A 20,222-nucleotide genomic window follows, 5' to 3' on the forward strand; every position below is an offset into this window, starting at 1 on the left:
GGCAGGGGTGAAATCCAGCAGGTTCTGACAGGTTCTGGAGAACCGGTAGTGGAAATTTTGAGCAGTTTGGAGAACTGGCAAATACAACCTCTGGCTGGCCCCAGAGTGGAGAGGGAATGGGGATTTTGCAGTATCCTTCCCCCAGGAGTGGAGAGGGAATGGGGATTTTGCAGTATCCTTCCCCTGGAGTGGGGAGGGAATGGGGATTTTGCAGTATCCTTCCCCTGGAGTGGGGTGGGAATGGAGATTTTGCAATATCCTTCCCCCAGGAGTGGGGAGGGAATGGGGATTTTGCAGTATCCTTCCCCTGGAGTGGGGTGGGAATGGAGATTTTGCAGTATCCTTCCCCAGGAGTGTGGTGGAAATGGAGATTTTGCAGTATCCTTCCCCCAGGAGTGGGGAGGGAATGGGGATTTTGCAGTATCCTTCCCCAGGAGTGGGGTGGGAATGGAGATTTTGCAATATCCTTGCCACAGCAGTGGGGAGGGAATGGGGATTTTGCAGTATCCTTCCCCAGGAGTGTGGTGGAAATGGGGATTTTGCAGTATCCTTCCCCTGGAGTTGGGAGGGAATGGGGATTTTGCAGTATCCTTCCCCTGGAGTGGGGTGGGAATGGAGATTTTGCAATATCCTTCCCCCAGGAGTGGGGTGGCTATATCTATATCAGAAGTGGGCTTCACATAATTTAACAACCGGTTCGCCCAGCACTGAAAATGTGAATTTGTGCGCATGTGTGTGGCCTTCTGCGCATGCGCTTTGCTCTCAGGCACGCAGCTTGCACGCATGCATGCAGCTAAAAAATGCAGCTAAATAGGACGGCATAGTGCCGGGTCAGATGGGCAGGCCCAACCCCAGGTCACAACTACCGGTTCACCTGAACCAATCTGAACCGGCTGAATCCCACCCCTGATTTAGATCTAGATCTCTAGATCGCTATATCTCTAGATCTCTATATCTCTATATCGCTATCTCTATCTCTCTATCTATATCTATCATCTATATCTATCATCTATCATCTCTCTCTCTCTCTGTCTTATATCTACCTATCTATCTATCTATCTATCTATCTATCTATCTATCTCTATATCTACTATCTATCTATCTATCTATCTATCTATCTATCTATCTATCATCTATCTATCTTATATCTATCTATCTACCTATCTACCTATCTACCTATCTACCTATCTACCTATCAATCTATCTATCTATCTATCTATCTATCTATCTATCTATCTATCTATCTATCTCTATATCTACCATCTATCTATCTATCTATCTATCTCTATATCTACCATCTATCTATCTATCTATCATCTATCTATCTTATATCTACCTATCTACCTATCTACCTATCTACCTATCTACCTATCTATCTATCTATCTATCTATCTATCTATCTATCTACCTATCTATCTATCTACCTATCTACCTATCTACCTATCTACCTATCTACCTATCTATCATCTATCTATCTATCTATCTATCTTTCTATCTTATATCTATCTATCTTATATGTATCTACCTACCTACCTATCATCCATCCATCCTTCTGTCTTTCTGTCTATCTATCACCTCTATCTGATCTTATATCACACTAAGGCAAAAGACTTGATTTATGAGCCCCAAGAGCTGAGCTCACCCAATACGCTTAAAAGACGAATCATAAAGTGTGAACCCAGTTTCAAAGAACTGGCACAGAATATTAAATTGATATTCGGTTGCTAATGTCGTTTCATTTACAATTTTCGCTTTCCGTGGCCTCAATGCAATAAAGGATCCTTCTGTCGTGTATTTAATACGAGTGTCTTTGTGTTTACAGGGTGAAACTATCCTATTGACACAAGTATTGGTTTGCAAAGGAAATTCCTGTCACTAACAACAAAGTCCTTGGTGACTAATTTCAGCAATGTATCACAAGAAACAGATCCTTCTAACCTGCTGTTGTGTTCAGGTAAAGAGCAGAACATTATTTATTCAACTTGGACCACAGGTACATAAAACCGGGAATGCTCGCTTGGTTAAAATTGGGCCATTTGCTTTGTGAAATTCTTGCTGGAAGAGGTGGGCAGCTGGGCTGATCACATACACAACTGTATTGTTTGGTGTGAAGCCCGTTTGTGTAAAATCATCCTGAAACAGGTGTTTTGCAGGTGGTGAAAGGGTGGTGAAAAAAGGCTGTTTGCCAGTGTGAGAATCACTTAGATTTTAAGGCAATCCTCCAGGTAATCCTTGCCTTTATGACTGTGATAAGCACTGGGAATTTTGTTGTTAAGTGGTGCAGTCGTTAAGCGAAGCATCATCACACGATCATGACTTGTGACCCTCCCCGCCGGCTTCCCCACGGAGTTTTGCATGTCAGATGTCTCCTGAGTAGATCCAAAAGGGGGATCGTGTGATTGCTGCATGCGGCAACTTTCGTAAAAGTGTTGCCAAACACCTGAATTGTGACCGTGTGACAGTCATAAGTGCAAAGACCATTTTTAAGTCATTCCCCCCCCCCCAGCATCATAGTAACTTTGAACAGTCGCTATACAGAGAATTGTAAGTCAAAGGACTACCTCTATGCTAATATAGGTTTCTTCAGATTCTATCTAGCAAGGAAAGATCAAGGATGGGAAGGTGGTGGTGGGGAAATGATGGCTTCGTTTTAATTAGGAGTGGAATGCTACCGGTTCGATCTGGTTCAGGAAAATTGGTAGTGATAAAAAACCAGTAGTTAAAAAATAGTACCGGTTCATCTAAACCGGTATTTCTGACGATCAGCTGTGCCGCACGGTTTGTATTAGCTAGAAAGCAGGAAATCCTGCTTTCTAACGAAGCTAAATCGTGCACCACAGCTGTTCCTGCCCCTCACTGTTCAATTCACCTAGTGAAGTCTTCTTTTTCTGCATGAAGCGCGCATTTGGTGTGCACTGCGCATGTGTGTGTGCAGCATCCTTTTGGCACATGCTGCGCATGGACAGGCAACGAACCGGTGGCGATCCGCAGAGGATTTCACCACTGGTTTTAAGTAATTATAGAGGGGAATTATTTTATTTTATTTTATTTTATTTTATTTATTTAAATTTCTGTACCGCCCTCCTCCCGAAGGACTCAGGGCGGTGAACAGCCAGAGGATAAAACACATAAATACAAAAATTTAAAATAGCATAAAAACGAATTAAATAATTTGGCTGAATTTAAAATACCCCATAATTTAAAAACAAATTAAAATTTACATTTAAAAAAAAGGGGAGAAGATTTAGGCCAGGCCAGCTTGATGAAATAAAAAAGTCTTAAGCACGCGACGGAAGGCGCGTAGATCCGGGATCCTCCGTATCTCCAGGGGGAGCTCATTCCAGATCTTAGGTGCCCCCACAGAGAAGGCTCTCCCCCTAGGGGCCGCCAGTCGACATTTTTTTTTAAAAAAAATTGATTTATATGCCCCCCTTCTCTGGAGACTCAGGGCGGCTTACAATGTGCCCAGCAATAGCCTTCATCCTTTTGTATATTTATACAAAGTCAGCTTATTGCCCCCACAACTGGGTCCTCAATTTACCTACCTTAGAAAGGATGGAAGGCTGAGTCAACCTTGAGCCTTGGCGATCAGGGTCAAAGAGCACCAACATTCCCCCCCTCCTCTTCTCTTTCTCTACTCTGTAAACCCCTCCCCTTTCTAGCACTGATGATGTTACCCAGGGGTGGGTTCTACTTTTTTTTACTACCGGTTCTGTGGGTGTGGCTTATTTTATGGGCGTGGCTTGATGGTCGTGTGACAATTCTTCAGGATTTAGCATAGGTACTGGTCTACCAGGCTTTTAACTGCTTGCAGAGCTGTACCGGTCTACCCATTTATTTTTGCAGGCACCGGTCTACTCATGTATTTTTGCAGGCACCCGTCTACTCATTTGTTTTTGGAGGCACCGGTCTACCACGAAACTGCCTTTTACCACTGATCAGCTGTAGGGTGGCCCTTTGAAGCCCCGCGGCAAGAGTTTAAACAGTTTTTTTTCCATATAGCCCATCAGCTGGGACTCAGGAGGCAGCAATAGATTGGGGGGTGGGCCCAAATAAAAGGTAAGAAGAACGCGGGGGGTGGGGGGGGGGAACCAGTTTGGTGGTGTCATATCGTCACTGCTACCAGCTCAGCCGAACTGGGCCGAACCGGGAGGAACCCACCACTGATGTTAACTAGTTGGGTAATGAAAGATCTGCAAGGAAATAACCAAGCTCAGAGAGCACCAATATTTCCTTTTCCTCCACCACCTCCTCCTCCTCTCTTTCTCTTCTACTCTTTCTCCTCTACTCTGACCCCTCAGTTTTAAGTACATTCCATCTGAGTGGAAAATTTCATTTCACTTGGAATCTTCTGCATCTAAAACTGTGGCCTTTACCCACTCCCAATGTAGTCTTCAGAACTATCTCCCCACCTCCCCGAAACCTTTCCCAGACTGTATGATGATTTATAAGCACTATGTTGATGGGCTGTTGTTTTTTTTTTTTTTTGAAAGGATGGATTATACCTTGGAAGACACGCAACGCAAGGAAAAGCTTTTAAAGACGGTTTATACCCTGCAGGTCAAATCAGACTCCACTTTTCAGAAGGCTAGCCCTCTCCTGACCAACCATCCAGGCATGGGCATGGTGACTGACCACCAAGTCCACCAACTGGTGGAGAAAGCCAGGGTCATCTGCCATGACCTCGACAATATCAAAAACCACCTTTACTATCGGCAAGATGATCTCGTCCGGAGGATCTCAAATCCCAACCGGAACCACTACGGAGCAGTGGGTGGAATTCACTGCTCCCCAGATGGGGTGGTGTACATCACTACGGAGAACGCGCCCAGAGTGGACGTTCTTAATCGCTCTGGCCAGGTGTTTCGGTCCATCCCCTGCGTGGAATGGAAGAAGGAGGTTTTTTTACCCGAGGACGTGGCCATCACCAGAACTGGGATGGTGGCTGTCACAGACATGCTGAACGGAACCGTCCATGTCTTCAACGACCGCTCCAAATTCTCCAAGGGGGAATGGCTCAGAATTGGGAAGTTCCACTCCCCCAGAGGGATTGCCGTTGACGCATCAGGAAGGATACTGGTGGCTGACTACACCGAAGGAAAAGTCCACATCTTTGCCCTGGACCGTGCTTTCAAGATGCAGAATGCTCATTCTGTCTCGAACTTAAGCGGGCCACGCTACGTCTGCAACATCCCCGACGGGGGGTTTGCGGTGAGCGAAGAATGTGGGGACGTCAAACTCTTCGACAGCAGCCACAAGCTGGTCTCTTCCGTCAGCAGCAAATATGGCCACCGTTTTGGCAACCCTGCTGGCATCTGCGCCGATAAGGAAGACAATATTATAGTGGCGGACGAACAGCGACAGAAAGTGCACCTGTTTCCTAGGAACGGATCTCCAATCTGTCTAGTTTCTAAAGGTCTTCTGAGACCAACCGGCGTCGCCTGTGCCACTGACAGCTCCCTTTTTGTCACCGACAGTGGGGACAACAATGTCAAAGTCTTCAAATATCGCGTGAGGCCCCATTACCATCCCGACGTTATACCTGGTGACAATCCAAGTTATTCACCTCGAGGGAAAGCAGGATAGGATCCTCTACCGTCTTCTAGGGGTAGTCCTCGACTTACAACCGCAACCGAGCCTGAAATATCCGTTGTTAAGCAAGAGAGCTGTTAAGTGAGCTTTATACCCTATTTTGCGACCTTTCTTGCCGCCGTTGTTAAGTGAATCACTGCAGCCGTTCAGTTAGCCACACGGTTGTTGAAGTGAATCTGGCTCCCCCAACTGACTTTGCTTGTCCGAAGGTCGCAAAAGGGGATTACGTAACCCTGGGACACTGCAACCATCATAAATATGAAGCAGTTGACATGCACCCGAATTTTGATCTCGTGACCCTGGGGATGCGGCAAATGGCATAAGTGTGAAAAATGGCCACGCGTCACTTTTTGTCAGTGCCGTCGTAACTTTGAACCAACAAATGGTTGTAAGTTTGAGAAGTACCTGTATTACTTTTACAAATGCATCCATTTCTTTGCCACATTATCTCATCAAATCTGCATTCACTTGTTCAATCAACAGTAGGTCAACCTATTCTGGAGAGGAGCTATAATTTTTCAGTGATTCATGGAGAAGACCTACCCCAAAGAAAAAAAAAAGAACCTCAACAAATGACACCCGAAAGGAGAGAACCTAAAACTGGTGCTAAATGGACAGCTTGTCCAATAATTAACTTTTTCTTCCTTAATGGACTTTTTTTGTAGGGAGAAAAATGTCAGTTGGGACCGTGGGAGAAGGAGGTTGGATGAGAAGTGGACTTTATTTACTTTTTATTTTTTTAACATGGCACCGATGAGAGTATTTTGATCTGGAAAGAGAGACGATGCCCAATTTTTAGCTTTTAGGATGATTTTGCTCAGGAGGATCTTACTGGGAATTGAAGACGATGGTGATTGGTGATATGGCTCTAAGGTGGTGATTAGGAAGCATGGAATGGAAGAGAAAGGAGACTGATTTTAAAGGTAGAGACAAGAGAAGGTTAAAGAGTGAATCTAATTGAGGACTGTGTCCCTACCAGGGCATCTGCAGAGAATGTGGACAAAGCAAGCAAGGTTTATGACAGGGGTGTCCAACCTTAAGACCTTAAGACCTGTGGATTTCAACTCCCAGAAGTCCCCAGCCAGCATGTTGGCACTTGGTCTCTGGGAGGATTCTGAATGGTAGTATATAGAGGATTTTTAGAAAGAGAGAGTGATGGGCAAAGGGAGGTATAGAATAGAATAACAGAGTTGGAAGGGACCTTGGGTGTCTTTTAGTCCAACCCCCTGCTTAGGCAGGAAACCCTACACCACTTCAGACAAATGATTATCCAACCTCTTCTTAAAAACTTCCAGTGTTTGGAGCATTCACAACTTCTGGAGGCAAGTTGTTCCGCTGAACAATTGTTCTAACTGTCAGGAGATTTCTCCTTAGTTCTAAATTGCTTCTCTCTTTGATGAGTTTCCACCCATTGCTTCTTGTCCTGCCTTCAGGTGCTTTGGAGAATAGCTTGACTCCCTCTTCTTTGGGGCAGCTCCTGAGATATTGGAACACTGCAATCATGTCTCCCCTACTCCTTCTTTTCATTAAACTAGACATGTAAACTAGTATGATGGGAGGAACTGGCAGATTATAGAACGGGCAATTGAAAATTTAAGGCATCCCTTCTTCTGACCAGAAAAGAATCTCAATCTCCAGGTATTATTTGAAACCTGGCTGGGCAAGGATGATGAGTTCCCCTCTTTGAAATGAGCCTTTTAGCCACACACACCCCCACCCCCAGATCAGGATAGCAATCCTAGGACAATGTTTCTCAGCCTTGACAGTTTTCAGATGAGTGGACTTCAACCCCCAGAATTCCTCAGCCAGCCATGAATCTGATTTGCATCATACCTGTATTTTGTTGTTTAAAACAAATATTGCAGAGTTGTATTTGTAAGCCACTTGTTTGACTAAGCCAGCATCGAAGCATAAATAAATATAGTAAGCCTGAAAGTGGCTGTATTGTTTGTAAATTTGTAAGATTACTCTTCTGTGTTATTATCTGCTGATCTGTTGTTTTTAATTGTTTTTCATTTTATTCATGCCAGTTTATTTTTTGCTGTTTTCAACTTGTAAACTGCCTAGAATCTCACAAATGAGATGGCAGCTGTATAAATTTAAACTTAAACACACAAACAACAGTTGATATCATATGAAACTAGGCAATATAGAGAAAATGGTTTTTTTCCTTTCGTCCCAAAGATTTAATGCTTATCCCCAGCAACGTTTTGATAAAAAAATGTTAACATTTTGTTTTCTCCCAAAAGTATAGTGAGCATAATTTCTTGCAAAGAAAAGTAAGGACAGACCTGATGAAGGAGCAAATCTGAAAGAGGTACATAAATATAAGGTGACCAACTTTTTTACAATGAGAAGGAGGACACAAATAAATTGAAGAAAAACGTGTGCATGTGTGCCGTGTTGTGTTTCGGTAAGAAGTAAACAAAGCCACTTGTGCACGGCGCACTCTCAAAACAATTCTCCTGTGAGGAGCGCATGCATCTCATAATTGCGTCCCGCCACACTGTACCGAACCTTGACAAATCGTCATGTCAAATACAAATATGTCACATCACACGCAACGGATCGGATCGGATCGGATCGGCATTGATCAAATACGGAGATTTACAGATTAGTCTTCAAATATCGAAAAGGAGGACATGTAGGAGGACACTGTTCGAGAGAGGGCAGAACTTACAAAAGAAGGACTGTCCTCCCTAAAGGAGGATGATTGGTCACCTTAATAAACATAAAAGCAATGTTTGTTTATAACTTTGCTTAACAAAGAAAAATTCAAGAGCAAAACCTTTATAAAAATGTGTATTCTAATATCCAAAACACTTTAAAAGCTATGAAGTTATAAGGAGCAAGGATTAAAAAGGATTTCTACAGCCCAGACTGTACCATTTGTCCAGTAAAATGATCATCATAAGAAAGGACAAAAGTGAGTTTCTGAAAATAAAAATAAATAAATAAATAAATAAATAAATAAATAAATAAATAAATAAATAAATAAATAAATAAATAAATATAAAGGATAACTTTCTGTAATAAAATACTGCCTTTTATAATAAAAGACACGCTGTCATGGTACCAAAGACAGATATTAAAGAGGGAAATTGCGTAGGGGGGAGATTCTGAGCCATTCTGTAGAGTTATCAGCTTCCAACAAAACATTTTGGAGGCAGACAAGGCTAATCCTCATAGAGATAACAGTTGAGATGGCATGAAGCTTATCAGGAAATTGGAAGATGCAGACCTGGCTTTGAAAGGAAGCTATGTGTTCTGCCCAGGGTGTGGACAGCAACGGTTAATTTCGCTTTGCAGAGCAAAGGCTCTTAGTGCAGTAAGGAGAGAGCATTTGGCAATCTGAAAGGCCGCTACCAGAGCTTCCACTTCCTTCATTACTGCACATTTAATCAGGTCAGTATGAAACTATATAAGATTCTACATTCAGGCAAGAAAAACCAAAATGCACAGGTACAGTGTATGTGAAAACTTGCTCAATAGCTGTAACTGTGAGAGGGATCTTGGGAGTCCTAGTGGACAACCATTTAGATATGAGCCAGCCGTGTGCTGCAGCTGCCAAAAAAGCCAACACAGTTCTGGGCTGCATAAACAGAGGGATAGAATCAAGATCACGTGAAGTGTTAATACCACTTTATAAGGCTTTGGTAAAGCCACATTTGGAAGCCTGCATCCAATGTTGGTCTCCACGATGTAAAAAAAAGATGTTGAGACTCTAGAAAGAGTGCAGGGAAAAGTAACAAAGATGATTAGGGGACTGGAGGCTAAAACATGGTTGCTGTAATTGGGTATGTCTAGTTTAATGAAAAGAAGGACTAAGGGAGACATGATAGCGGTCTTCCAATATCTCAGGGGCTGCCACAAAGAAGAGGGAGTCAAACTATTCTCCAAAGCACCTGAGGGCAGGACAAGAAGCAATGGGTGGAAACTCATCAAGGAGAGAAGCAACTTAGAACTAAGGAGGAATTTCCTGACAGAACAATGAATCAGTGGAACAACTTGCCTCTAGAAGTTGTGAATGCTCCAACACTGAAGTTTTTAAGAAGATGTTGGATAACCATTTGTCTGAAGTGGTGTAGGGTTTCTTGCCGAAGCAGTGGGGTTGGACTAGAAGACCTCCAAGGTCCCTTCCAACTCTGTTTATTCTAAATGATAAAGAGTTCTAAATTCTAAACAGAAGCCAAATTCATGCCTGATGTAAGGAAATCACGTTTCATACGTGTGTAGATTGTTAGTGAGCTTTCGTGACTGTAGTGTCTGTATTGTGGCATCAAATTATATGCTGCACCTGGGTAAATGTGCAAGTTCTGTTCTATGGTTGTACGCATGGGTGTAATTAATCTGCATATGAATTTAATATTGTTGGGGGTAATTATGCTGACTCTGTAAATTGCTTAGATAGGGCTGTAAAGCACTGTGAAGAGGTATATAAGTCTACTGCTATTGCTATATTGCTATATTGCTACAAAAGGTCATTCAAGCCAAAACCAAGTTGCTTAAGAATAAAGTCATACTGTAGTTTGTTTCCTTATTTTCACTATGGTAAGAAATGTAAAGTAAACATTTTAACAGTTCAGGTGGTTCTGTATTTGTAGGATGGAAGAAAACATCTTTTGAGAATTTTCAGAAAGATTTTTTTAACCAATTTGACTAATGTAGTGTGACTTTTATATTATTTTTTTATTTCAGTCTTTCTGAAACTTGACATTTGGTCTTGAACTCCCAGAATTCCCAGGCCAGCTGGCTGGGGAATTTGGGAAGTTGTAGTCAGTGGTGAAATCCAACTTTTTTTACTACTGATTCTGTGCGCGTGGCTTGGTGGGAATGGCTTGGTAGGTGTGGCAGGGGAAGGATATTGCAAAATCTCCATTCCCACCCCACTCCAGGGAAAGGATGCTGCAAAATCTCCATTCCCACCCCACTCCAGGGAAAGGATACTGCAAAATCCCCATTTCCTCCCCACTTTGGGGCCAGGTAGAGGTGGTATTTGCCGGTTCTCTGAACTACTCAAAATTTCCGCTACCGGTTCTCCAGAACCTGTCAGAACCTGCTGGATTTCACCGGGTTGTAGCCCACACATCCGCCAAATTTGAGAAACGCTGCTTTTGAATGTCTCCAAAAGGGACAAACTTCCACTTCTTCATTTGCTTTCAGTAGATGTGTTTCTGAGCGGCAATGTGTGGAAAGCTCAGCATTATCAAGATAGCGATCCGCCTTTATTGTTAATGTTTAACATTTTATTATTGGTTATTAACTTTATTATTATTGATATTGTCCATCAGTAACAATAACGGTGGGTGGGGAAAAAAACCTCACGGAGCAAAACTAAAAGAGCAGCTTTTTTTTATTTTTGCCATAAAAATGGGTCGAACTGCTGGTGAGGGCGAAGAAAGGAGTAGTAAAAAAAATCTAAAATAAACAGCTGGATCAATTTCAAAAAAAAAAAAAAAATACAGGGCCATGGGGAACGCCTCATTTCTTTCCGCAAAAGGGAAGCTCGATGAGGCGGAACTCAATATAGGCGGACGCAGGAGGTCGCCGGAAGTCTATTAGGCAAGGACCGCCCGGACGGACGTTTTTGAGCGACGGACCGCGTCTCCTAGAAACCATCCAGAAGCACCCGGAAGTGGGTTGAATGTCAAGCGGCGACAGTTCTTTTCTCCCTCTTCCGCGTTTTGGGGGGCAGCAAAAGCGAGGGGGGGTAAGTTTGGGGGACAAATGGGGGGCTCTCCACTGAAAAGGGGGAAATAGCGGTAGCCCCCCCCTTTTTGGGGGCCTTGGATCACTGCAGCACCTGTCGAAGCATAGGCATGCTTAAACTGAGTTTGTTGAATAAACCACCATGGGGATGGGTGGGTCTCTCTCTTGGGATGCTGGGCTTTTCACCGGCGTAGAATCCCCGTGGGTGTGGGTGATGGGGTCGCCTGATGCAGGAATCAAACCCAGGGAAAGTGGTGGGTGGGCTGTGTGAATTGGGCCACTAAGGGTTCCCTAGTTCAGGGGTCTCCAACCTTGGCAACTTTAAGCCTGCTGAACTTCAACTCCCAGAATTCGCCAGCCAACTGGCTGGGGACAGTGGTGAAATTCAAATTTTGTTACTATCGGTTCTGTGGGCGTGGCTTGGTGGGAGGGGCAGGGAAAGGATACTGCAAAATCTCCATTCCCTCCCCACTCCAGGGGAAGGATACTGCAAAATCTCCATTCCCAACCCACTCCAGGGGAAGCATACTGCAAAATCTCCATTCCCACGCCACTTCTGGGGAAAGATACTGCAGAATCTCCATTCCCATCCCACCCCACTCCAGGGGGAAGGATACTGCAAAATCTCCATTCCCAACCCACTCCAGGGGAAGCATACTGCAAAATCTCCATTCCCACGCCACTTCTGGGGAAAGATACTGCAGAATCTCCATTCCCATCCCACCCCACTCCAGGGGAAGGATACTGCAAAATCCCCATTCCCTCTCCACTCCTGGGGGAAGAATACTGGGAGATGTTTGGAGTGAGCTCTTGAGGAGACAGTCCTTGGCATGGAGTCTTTGGGGAGGATCTTTGGGTTGGAGTCTTTGGAAAATATATTTGGGGTGGGATTTTTGCCCTAGGTCTAGGACCTTGAAAGACAATGTTTGTGGGGAATCTTTGGGGTGGATCTTTGAACTGGTTTTTTGGGGGGGAGGATCTTTGGGGGGAGATGTTTGGGGTGGGCTCTTGAGGAGCAAGTACTTGGCATAGAGTCTTTGAGGAGGATCTTTGGGTTGGAGTCTTTGGAAAAGATATTTTAGAGTCTTTAGAGTCTTTAGATATTGGAGTCTTTAGAAAAGGATCTTTGGGCTGGTTTGATGTATGAAGTGGGATCTTTGGGGTAAGTTGTATGGGGTGGGGTCTTTAGGGGGAGACCAGCTCCTGCAAGGAAGCCTGAACATGAATGATGACACAGGGAGTTATATGCACCTGCCCAGTTAAGGGCTTAGTCACTTGCTTAAAGGGAAGGTAATAAACCCAGGCTGAAATGGAGGCATTAAAGTCTATGACAGCTTATGATGCAATTCAGGGTTTGTTTGGTTTTTGTTTTTTAAGGCTCAGGAGACATTTCAGATATTTGCTTTTTGTTTTTGTTTTTTAATTAGGCGACACCCTGGGTGGTTTGTGTTACAATAAATAGAATCTGGAAAAGCAAAGCAAAGTGGCAAATTCAGTAAACCACATGTCCCACCAACATCTACCACTCCTTGAGGTCCTCCAAGCCAGATTTTTATTTATTAATGCCTTCCCTCTATGAAGCTTGGGCAAATGGACTCTTAACAAATGTTCATTCTTCAACTACTAAGTAAAATGTTACCCTTTAGAACTGCTGAACGTCCCTTTAAAAAAAAAAAACTTTAACTTTTAAAAAACTTCACTTATTATGGTTCAGCCAGATGTTTAGACTAGATTTAGTATTTTTATCCACCTATTGAGTCTTTCTCAAAGACCTGAAAAAGGCAAATGTTGTTGTTTGATGGTGTTAAACAGAGGTCTTCAAACTTGGCAGCTTTAAGACTTGTGGACTTGAACTCCTAGAATTCTCCAGCCAGCATAGCCAGATTTTCCTAATAAGGCATAATAGAAGCATTTCTACAGTAAGATTTTTTACCTACAGTGTGATTTCTACATTTTCCGATGTTCACTTTCGTTGTGCAAGGTTTTCCCTGGCAAATATGTTGTGGCTGTGAAAAAAGCAGACTAGGGGATTCGGTTGTAATATATACAGGGTAGGCTTGAGTAAAATGAAGCACGAGTATTAGTGCTCACATGCTTTAAGTACCAATATTTTACAGGAAAATAGCCCTGTTGCATACTTGGCAGGAAACAATTTTGCAAAGCACAAATTAATAGAATTGAATAGAATAGAATAAGAATAAGAATAAGAATAGAATAGAATAGAATAGAATAGAATAGAATAGAATAGAATAGAATAGAATAGAATAGAATAAACAGAGTTGGAAGGGACCTTGGAGGTCTTCTAGTCCAACCCCCTGCTTAGGCAGGAAACCCTACACCACTTCAGACAAATGGTTATCCAACATCTTCTTAAACTCCCAGTGTTGGAGCATTCACAACTTATGGAGGCAAGTTGTTCCACTGATTAATTGTTCTCACTGTCAGGAAATTTCTCCTTAGTTCTAGGTTGCTTCTCTCCTTGATTAGTTTCCACCCATTGCTTCTTGTCCTGCCTTCAGGTGCTGTGGAGAACAGCTTGACTCCATCTTCTTTGTGGCAGCTCCTGAGATATGGGAACACTGCCCTCATGTGTCCCATAGTCCTTCTTTTCATTAAACTAGACATAGCCAGTTCCTGCAACCATTCTTCCTATGTTTTAGCCTCCAGTCCCCTAATCCTCTTTGTTGTTCTTCTCTGCACTCTTTCTAGAGTCTCAACATCTTTTTTATATCGTGGCAACCAAAACTGGATGCAGGATTCCAAGTGTGGCCTTACCAAGGCCTTATAAAGTGGTATTAACACTTCACGTGATCTTGATTCTATCCCTCTGTTTATGCACCCTAGAACTGTGTTGGCTTTTTTGGCAGCTGCTGCACACGGCTGGCTTATATTTAAATGGTTGTCCACTAGGACTCCCTCTCAAAGTTACTACTATTGAGCAAGGTACCACATATACTGTATCTGTGCATTTTTTCTTGCCTAAATGTAGAACCTTACTTTTTTCACCATTGAATTTCATTTTGTTAGATAGTGTCCAATGTTCAAGTCTGTCAAGATTCTTCTGTATCTTAAGCCTATCTTCTGGAGTGTTGGCTATTCCTGCCAGCTTGGTCTCATCTGTAAATTTGTCTAATATTTATTCCCCCCACCCCCCAATGTCTTATTTTCCTGGCAGTTGATCTCTTCAGCTAAGCAATGGTATGTCTAAGGTGTTTTCAATGCTTGCTACTCCTAAAATTTGCTGGTGGGAGTGTTACCGCACTGTGACTCTTATTCCAGTTCCTTCCTCCTGAGTCTGGAGATCAATTGACTCTCCAATATTTACCCACACTGACAGCTGCCCCACATTCCTAAGTGAATGGGGCTGAAGAGGAAATAGCCCCTTCCCAGAAACTGTAGTCCTTCTCTTCTTATAAACTCCACATACATGGTAAAGACCATGTATCAACCAGACACCTCTTTTCTGCCTCAAGAGACTGGGAATTCATCCATAAACAGACACTGCCTCCTGCGACACCATTTGACAGGCTGATATTTCTTTTTTTTCCCCCCTGGATAAGTCAAGGCATTTTCAAGGCAAATGAATTGTCCCTTTTCCAGGGCAAAATGTCAGAGATCAGCTGTACTTTTATTTTAACAGAAAGGAAGTCGGCAACAACTTCCTTTTCTGCATATATGATTTCCAATCTACCTGCTGTAAAAACCAACATTTCCATTATGCTGATTGGACCTATAAAAACAGCCCAAGGGTTGGTGGGTTTTTTTTTCTTTTTCTGCATGACAACCTTGGAATGGTGCTGAAGGACAGCAAACGGCTGGATACTGTAAACTGATCTTATGGACTGTAATGTTTATGTTTTGATATTTAAGTTATTTAAAAAGATAAGAATTCGTCCGTTCCAAGGTCACGTGTTTTGATGTCACCTTGGATTTTAGAGTGAAAACAGAGTGATTGATTGGGGCAGAGAATTCAGATAAGGTGATACATAGACCTCTTTTGTGCCTTCCACCTAGGAGATCCTGCAGTCCTTCATAAAACCTCCTACATGCCACAGGCAAAATCGCTAGCTTTTTTTTTTTTAAAAACTTCTTCTCTCTCCTTGTTCTTCTGATGCAGGAACCTAAAAGGCAAATCTTTTGTTAGAAGGGAGGTAAGTGGTGGGACCAATGTCATTTGTTAAGCGCGCTGGTGTTGGATTGCTGCTTGCTTATTTTGTTGTTGTTGTTAGTTGCGAATTCGTGTCCGACCTATCACGACCCCATGAACAACGTTCCTCCAGGCCTTCCTGTCCTCCATCATCCCCTGGAGTCCATTTAAACTCACACCGACTGTGTCAGTGATTCCATCCAGCCACCTCCTTCTCTGCCGCCTCCTTCTTCTTTTGCCCTCCATCGTTCCCAGCATTCGGTTCTTCTCCAGGGAGTCCTTTCTTCTCATTAGGTGGCCAAAGCATTTGAGTTTCCTCTTCAGGATCTGGCCTTCTAAAGAGCAGTCAGGGTTGATCTCCTCTAGGACTGACCGGTTGGATCACGTATTATTTATTTATTATTTATTTTGTATGGCGTCACAACACAGCATAGATTCACAAAAAAACCCTATCAAAATATAAAACATCAGAGCAGTTGAATTGTTTTTTTAAAAGAAACGCACAGCATGGGTGACGGATACAATTGCGCATAAAATTAAATTATGTATGAGCAGTTATTCATGGGGTGGCTCAGCCTGTGTCGTGTAGCGGGTGCCATGTAGACTGGCCGCCTCGTGGGACACCCCAGGCAACGCGACCTTGTCACGGCTAAATAGTCTCTATTTTCCGGCTGCTGGATCTCACCAGGATCCCCCAGCAAGAAGAAAGCAGAAGGAATTTGGAAAATACTGGATGGCTGCTAAAAAGTACAGTAACTGGGAAAGTACAAAAGCTGGCCTTGAGAACTTTTATGACTTGTGCCTTCTCTGTAGGATTGTACTGGTGAAAATAAGCTGCTGATAATGAAAAAGCTTAAGGTAGTATTTTTTGAGGGTGGAGGGCAGCCAGGCTATTGCTAAAGACATTGGAGCCTTCTACTATTAAATGCTGGGTACTCCAGCTGGGCTCTCTATAGAAACTTCCCATTAAGAACTTAATTTTTTTTTTTAACTGCAAAAATGCGGGTACGTAATGCCCCATGTGTGCTGCGGTTTAGAAAGGAGTCCTGTATTTCTTGTTTCTGAGGGCGGCATTAGCATCGTGACTTTAAATGCCTTTGGAATAAAAAAACCCCCAGCATTTGACTTAATATCTCCGATGAAATGCTTGCTTTTAATTAGACCACCCAGTTCTCTCTTTCAAGAGAATCCCATTTTCCGAACCTATTAAATTGCAACCGGCTTTTGAGCCGATTCATTAATCTCATCTGCCGTGGCAGTCCTTGGGCTTGTTAGTTTAATCATCTGATTAATTAACTTAATTGTCCCCGTGGCAGCTGTACAAAGAAATGCCACTTTATCCACACTTCGTTGTTGGAAAATAATAACAATTGGAGACCCTTTGGCTCCCCTTTGTCCTGTAATAAGCGATTATCTGAGAGATGGTTGTCTAACATATTTATTCTGTTATATTTATATTCCATCGTTGTACAACTCAAGAAAACATACATAATGTTCCCGTCTCCTCTTTTTCTCACAAAACAACCCCGTAAAGCAGGGGTGGGTTCTAAAATTTTTTACTACTGGTTCTGTGGGCGTGGCTTATTTTGTGGGCGTGGTTTGATGGTATATGTGACAAACAATTCTTTAGGATTTAGCAGAGGTACTGGTCTACCAGGCTTTTAACTGCTTGCAGAGCTGTACCGGTCTACCCATTTATTTTTGCAAGCACTGGTCTACCCATTTATTTTTGCAGGCACTGGTCTACTCATGTATTTTTGCAGGCACTGGTCTATCCATTTATTTTTGCAGGCACCCGTCTACTCATTTGTTTTTGGAGGCACCGGTCTACCACCAAACTGCCTTTTACCGCTGATCAGCTGTAGGGCGGCCCTTTGAAGCGCCGCAGCAAGAGTTTAAACAGTTTTTTGCCGCTCTGCCACCACCGAGAGCATCGGAAACTGCTTTCAGGCAGCTTGGCCTCAATTGCCAAACTACCACCATTGAGCGGTTTACAAGGAGCGGATCGGTTCTAGCCGATCAGTTGGGAGGCTTCTTGACTTCTCAATTTAAAGCTACAGTGTCTTGTTTTTTTTCTCTCTCTCTCACTGTCAAGTGAGCCCTGATTTTTTCCTTCTAGCCGATCAGCTGGGACTCCGGAGGCAGTGAATAGATGGGGGCGGGACCAGGCAGAGATGGTATTTACCGGTTCTCCAAACTACTCAAAATTTCCACTACCGGTTCACAAGAACCGGGGAGAACCGGTAGCAACCTACCACTGCTGTAAAGTAGGTTGAATTTTGAGAGAGAGAGAGAGAGAGAGAGGGGCTGACCCAAAATCCCCGGCTGGTTTTTCTAAGCTCGAAATTTATGTTGCTAAGCGAGACAGTCTTACATGAACTTTGTCCCATTTTACGCCTTTTCTTGCCACAGTTGTTAAGGGAATCTCGGCAGTAGTTAAGTTAGTAACGTGATTGTTAAGGGAATCTGATTTTCCCGTTGGCTTCGCTACTCACCAAAGGGGATGACGTGACACGGGGACACTGCAACCGTCATAAACATGAACCAGTTGCCGATTTTTGATCATGTGACCCTGGGGGTGCTGCAGTGGTCGTAAGTGTGAAAATTGGTCATAAGTCACTTTTTTCAGTGCCGCTGTAACTTTGAATGGTCACTAAATGAACTGCTGTAAGTTGAGGACCACTCATACCTAGTACAGAAGAGCCCACCTGGGCAGCCAGCAATATATTTCACATTCAATGAGCTCTTTTTCTTAGAAAGTTTCAGAATGAAATAGGAGTAGGAATAGAATAAGAAAATAGAGTAGAGTAGAGTAAAGTAGAGTAGAACGGAATAGGAATAGGAATAGAATAGAATGAGAGTAGAGTAGAGTATAGAGTAGAGTAGAGTAGAGTAGAGTAGAGTAGAGTAGAGTAGAATAGAGTAGAACAGAATAGGAATAGGAATAGGAATAGAATAGAATAAGAGTAGGGTAGGGTAGGGTAGGGTAGGGTAGAGTAGAGTGGAGTGGAGTGGAGTGGAGTGGAGTGGAGTGGAGTGGAGTGGAGTGGAGTAGAGTAGAGTAGAGTAGAGTAGAGTAGAGTAGAGTAGAGTAGAGTAGAGTAGAGTAGAGTAGAGTAGAGTAGAATAGATAAAAAACAGAGTAGAGTAGAATAGAGTAGAGTAGAACAGAACAGAACAGAACAGGAATAGGAATAGAGTAAGAAAATAGAACAGAACAGAACAGAACAGAACAGAATAGAATAGAATAGTTGGAAGGGACCTTGAAGATCTTCTAGTCCAATTCTGTCTTAATTTTCCAGACAGAATTTTGAGCTTCGGAGCAATCAAAAACTCTGCCCCAACTTCTGTGTGTTGGCCATTTATATTTTTAGAGTTGTTACTGTGTCTTCTAGCATGCCAAATCTTTCAGCTGTCCTCGATAAGAGTTTAGGATTGTTTTCTTTTGATCTTTCCTAATCCTCCCAGTTTTTGAATAATCCAGCTGTTCTCCTGTCACATACGGTCCATAGCAACAGCAACAAACGTACTTCCTTAAGTTAGTGGAAGGCTTAAACTCTTTTTAATTTGCTCCAGTGCATGGATTCGGAAAGCAGCTTGTTTATTTCCTTTTTTTTCCCCCTGTTCCCTTATCCGTTTCAGATTTCCACATCATGGCGTTTAAGGTCTTTTTCCCTCTTTGCTGCGCTTCGGCCGAAAGTGGCCTTCTGATTGGACGGTGGATTCCAGAACAGAACTCCATTGTTATCCTGGCTGTGATCCATTTCCCTTTGATCCCGGGTCAGGTGAAGCAGTATCTCTCCAAAATGCAACACGCCACCCGAGTCCAACTGTCCGTATTGGGTTCTTGGACCAACAGCCAAGAGAAGCAGAGTTTGCAAAGGTTCCTGGAAGATCTGGGCACCATTTTTTCCCAGGGGCCCTGGATCCAACTTGGCAGGCAAAAAGACAGAAAGTTTTGGAACTGTTTGGCTACCTGGAAGGAATCCAGCAGCAGCAACAGCAGCGTCGTCGAAGAAATCATCGTGATCTATTACGACCAGCGTAAAGTGATGCTGTCGCAGCTTCATCCTCCTAACAATCACGGGGTTGCTTCTGATCAGAAGGTGGCCGATGCTTCCAAGCTAGCTGCCGTGTTTGACACTGTGGCAAAAAGCAAATTGCTGTTCATGAAGGACCGGTATGACGAGGGACCCATCAGGCTCACCCACTGGCAGTCTGAAGGGGTGGAGGCCAGCATTATCGTAGAACTGTTGAAACAGGTGTCAGTCCCTGCATGTGTGCTAATAACGCTCCTCCTCTCCTTCGTAGCTGGCATCTGTAAAAGCAGGTAGGTGGGTTGAACGCAGGGGTAAAATCCAGCAGGTTCTGACAGGTTCTGGAGAACCGGTAGCAGAAATTTTGAGCAGTTCGGCGATCCGGTAGCGGAAATTTTGAGTAGTTTGGAGAACTGGCAAATACCATCTCTGGGTGGCCCCAGAGTGGGGTGGGAATGGAGATTTTGCAATATCTTTCACCCAGGAGTGGGGAGGGAATGGAGATTTTGCAGTATCCTTCCCCCTGTCAAACCCACCAAGCCACATCATGCCCACCAAGCCACGCCCACAGAACCGGTACTAAAAAAATTTGGATTTCACCACTGGTTGAATGGGAAGAAAGGATAGGAAATCATAGGATTCAAAAATCGGGGGCTAGTTTTTGAGCAGTCAGCAATTCCAGACTTTAACTACAGTGTTTCCCCGAAAATAAGACTGGGTCTTATATTAATTTTTGC

General features: G+C 43.4%; 1 protein-coding gene across 2 annotated transcripts in view; it reads left to right on the plus strand.

The window, feature by feature from the left end:
• Positions 1 to 8,912: 8,912 nt before the first annotated feature.
• PIGQ (phosphatidylinositol glycan anchor biosynthesis class Q) overlaps positions 8,913 to 20,222 on the plus strand; it is a 53,364-nt gene continuing 42,054 nt past the window's right edge. Inside the window, exons 1-2 of one of the 2 annotated variants that reach the window (XM_070954871.1) lie at positions 8,913 to 8,997; positions 19,091 to 19,778. In XM_070954871.1, the coding sequence (XP_070810972.1) occupies positions 19,102 to 19,778 (677 nt within the window). In that variant the 5' untranslated portion in view covers positions 8,913 to 8,997; positions 19,091 to 19,101. Of the gene's footprint in view, positions 8,998 to 11,226; positions 11,303 to 19,090; positions 19,779 to 20,222 lie in introns of those variants that run through there. The other variant, XM_070954872.1, reaches the window with a different exon arrangement.

The sequence above is a fragment of the Pituophis catenifer genome, unplaced genomic scaffold (genome assembly GCF_029215685.1).
Source record: "Pituophis catenifer annectens isolate HBS135680 unplaced genomic scaffold, rPitCat1.0.hap2 SCAF_16, whole genome shotgun sequence".
NCBI lineage: Eukaryota > Metazoa > Chordata > Lepidosauria > Squamata > Colubridae > Pituophis > Pituophis catenifer.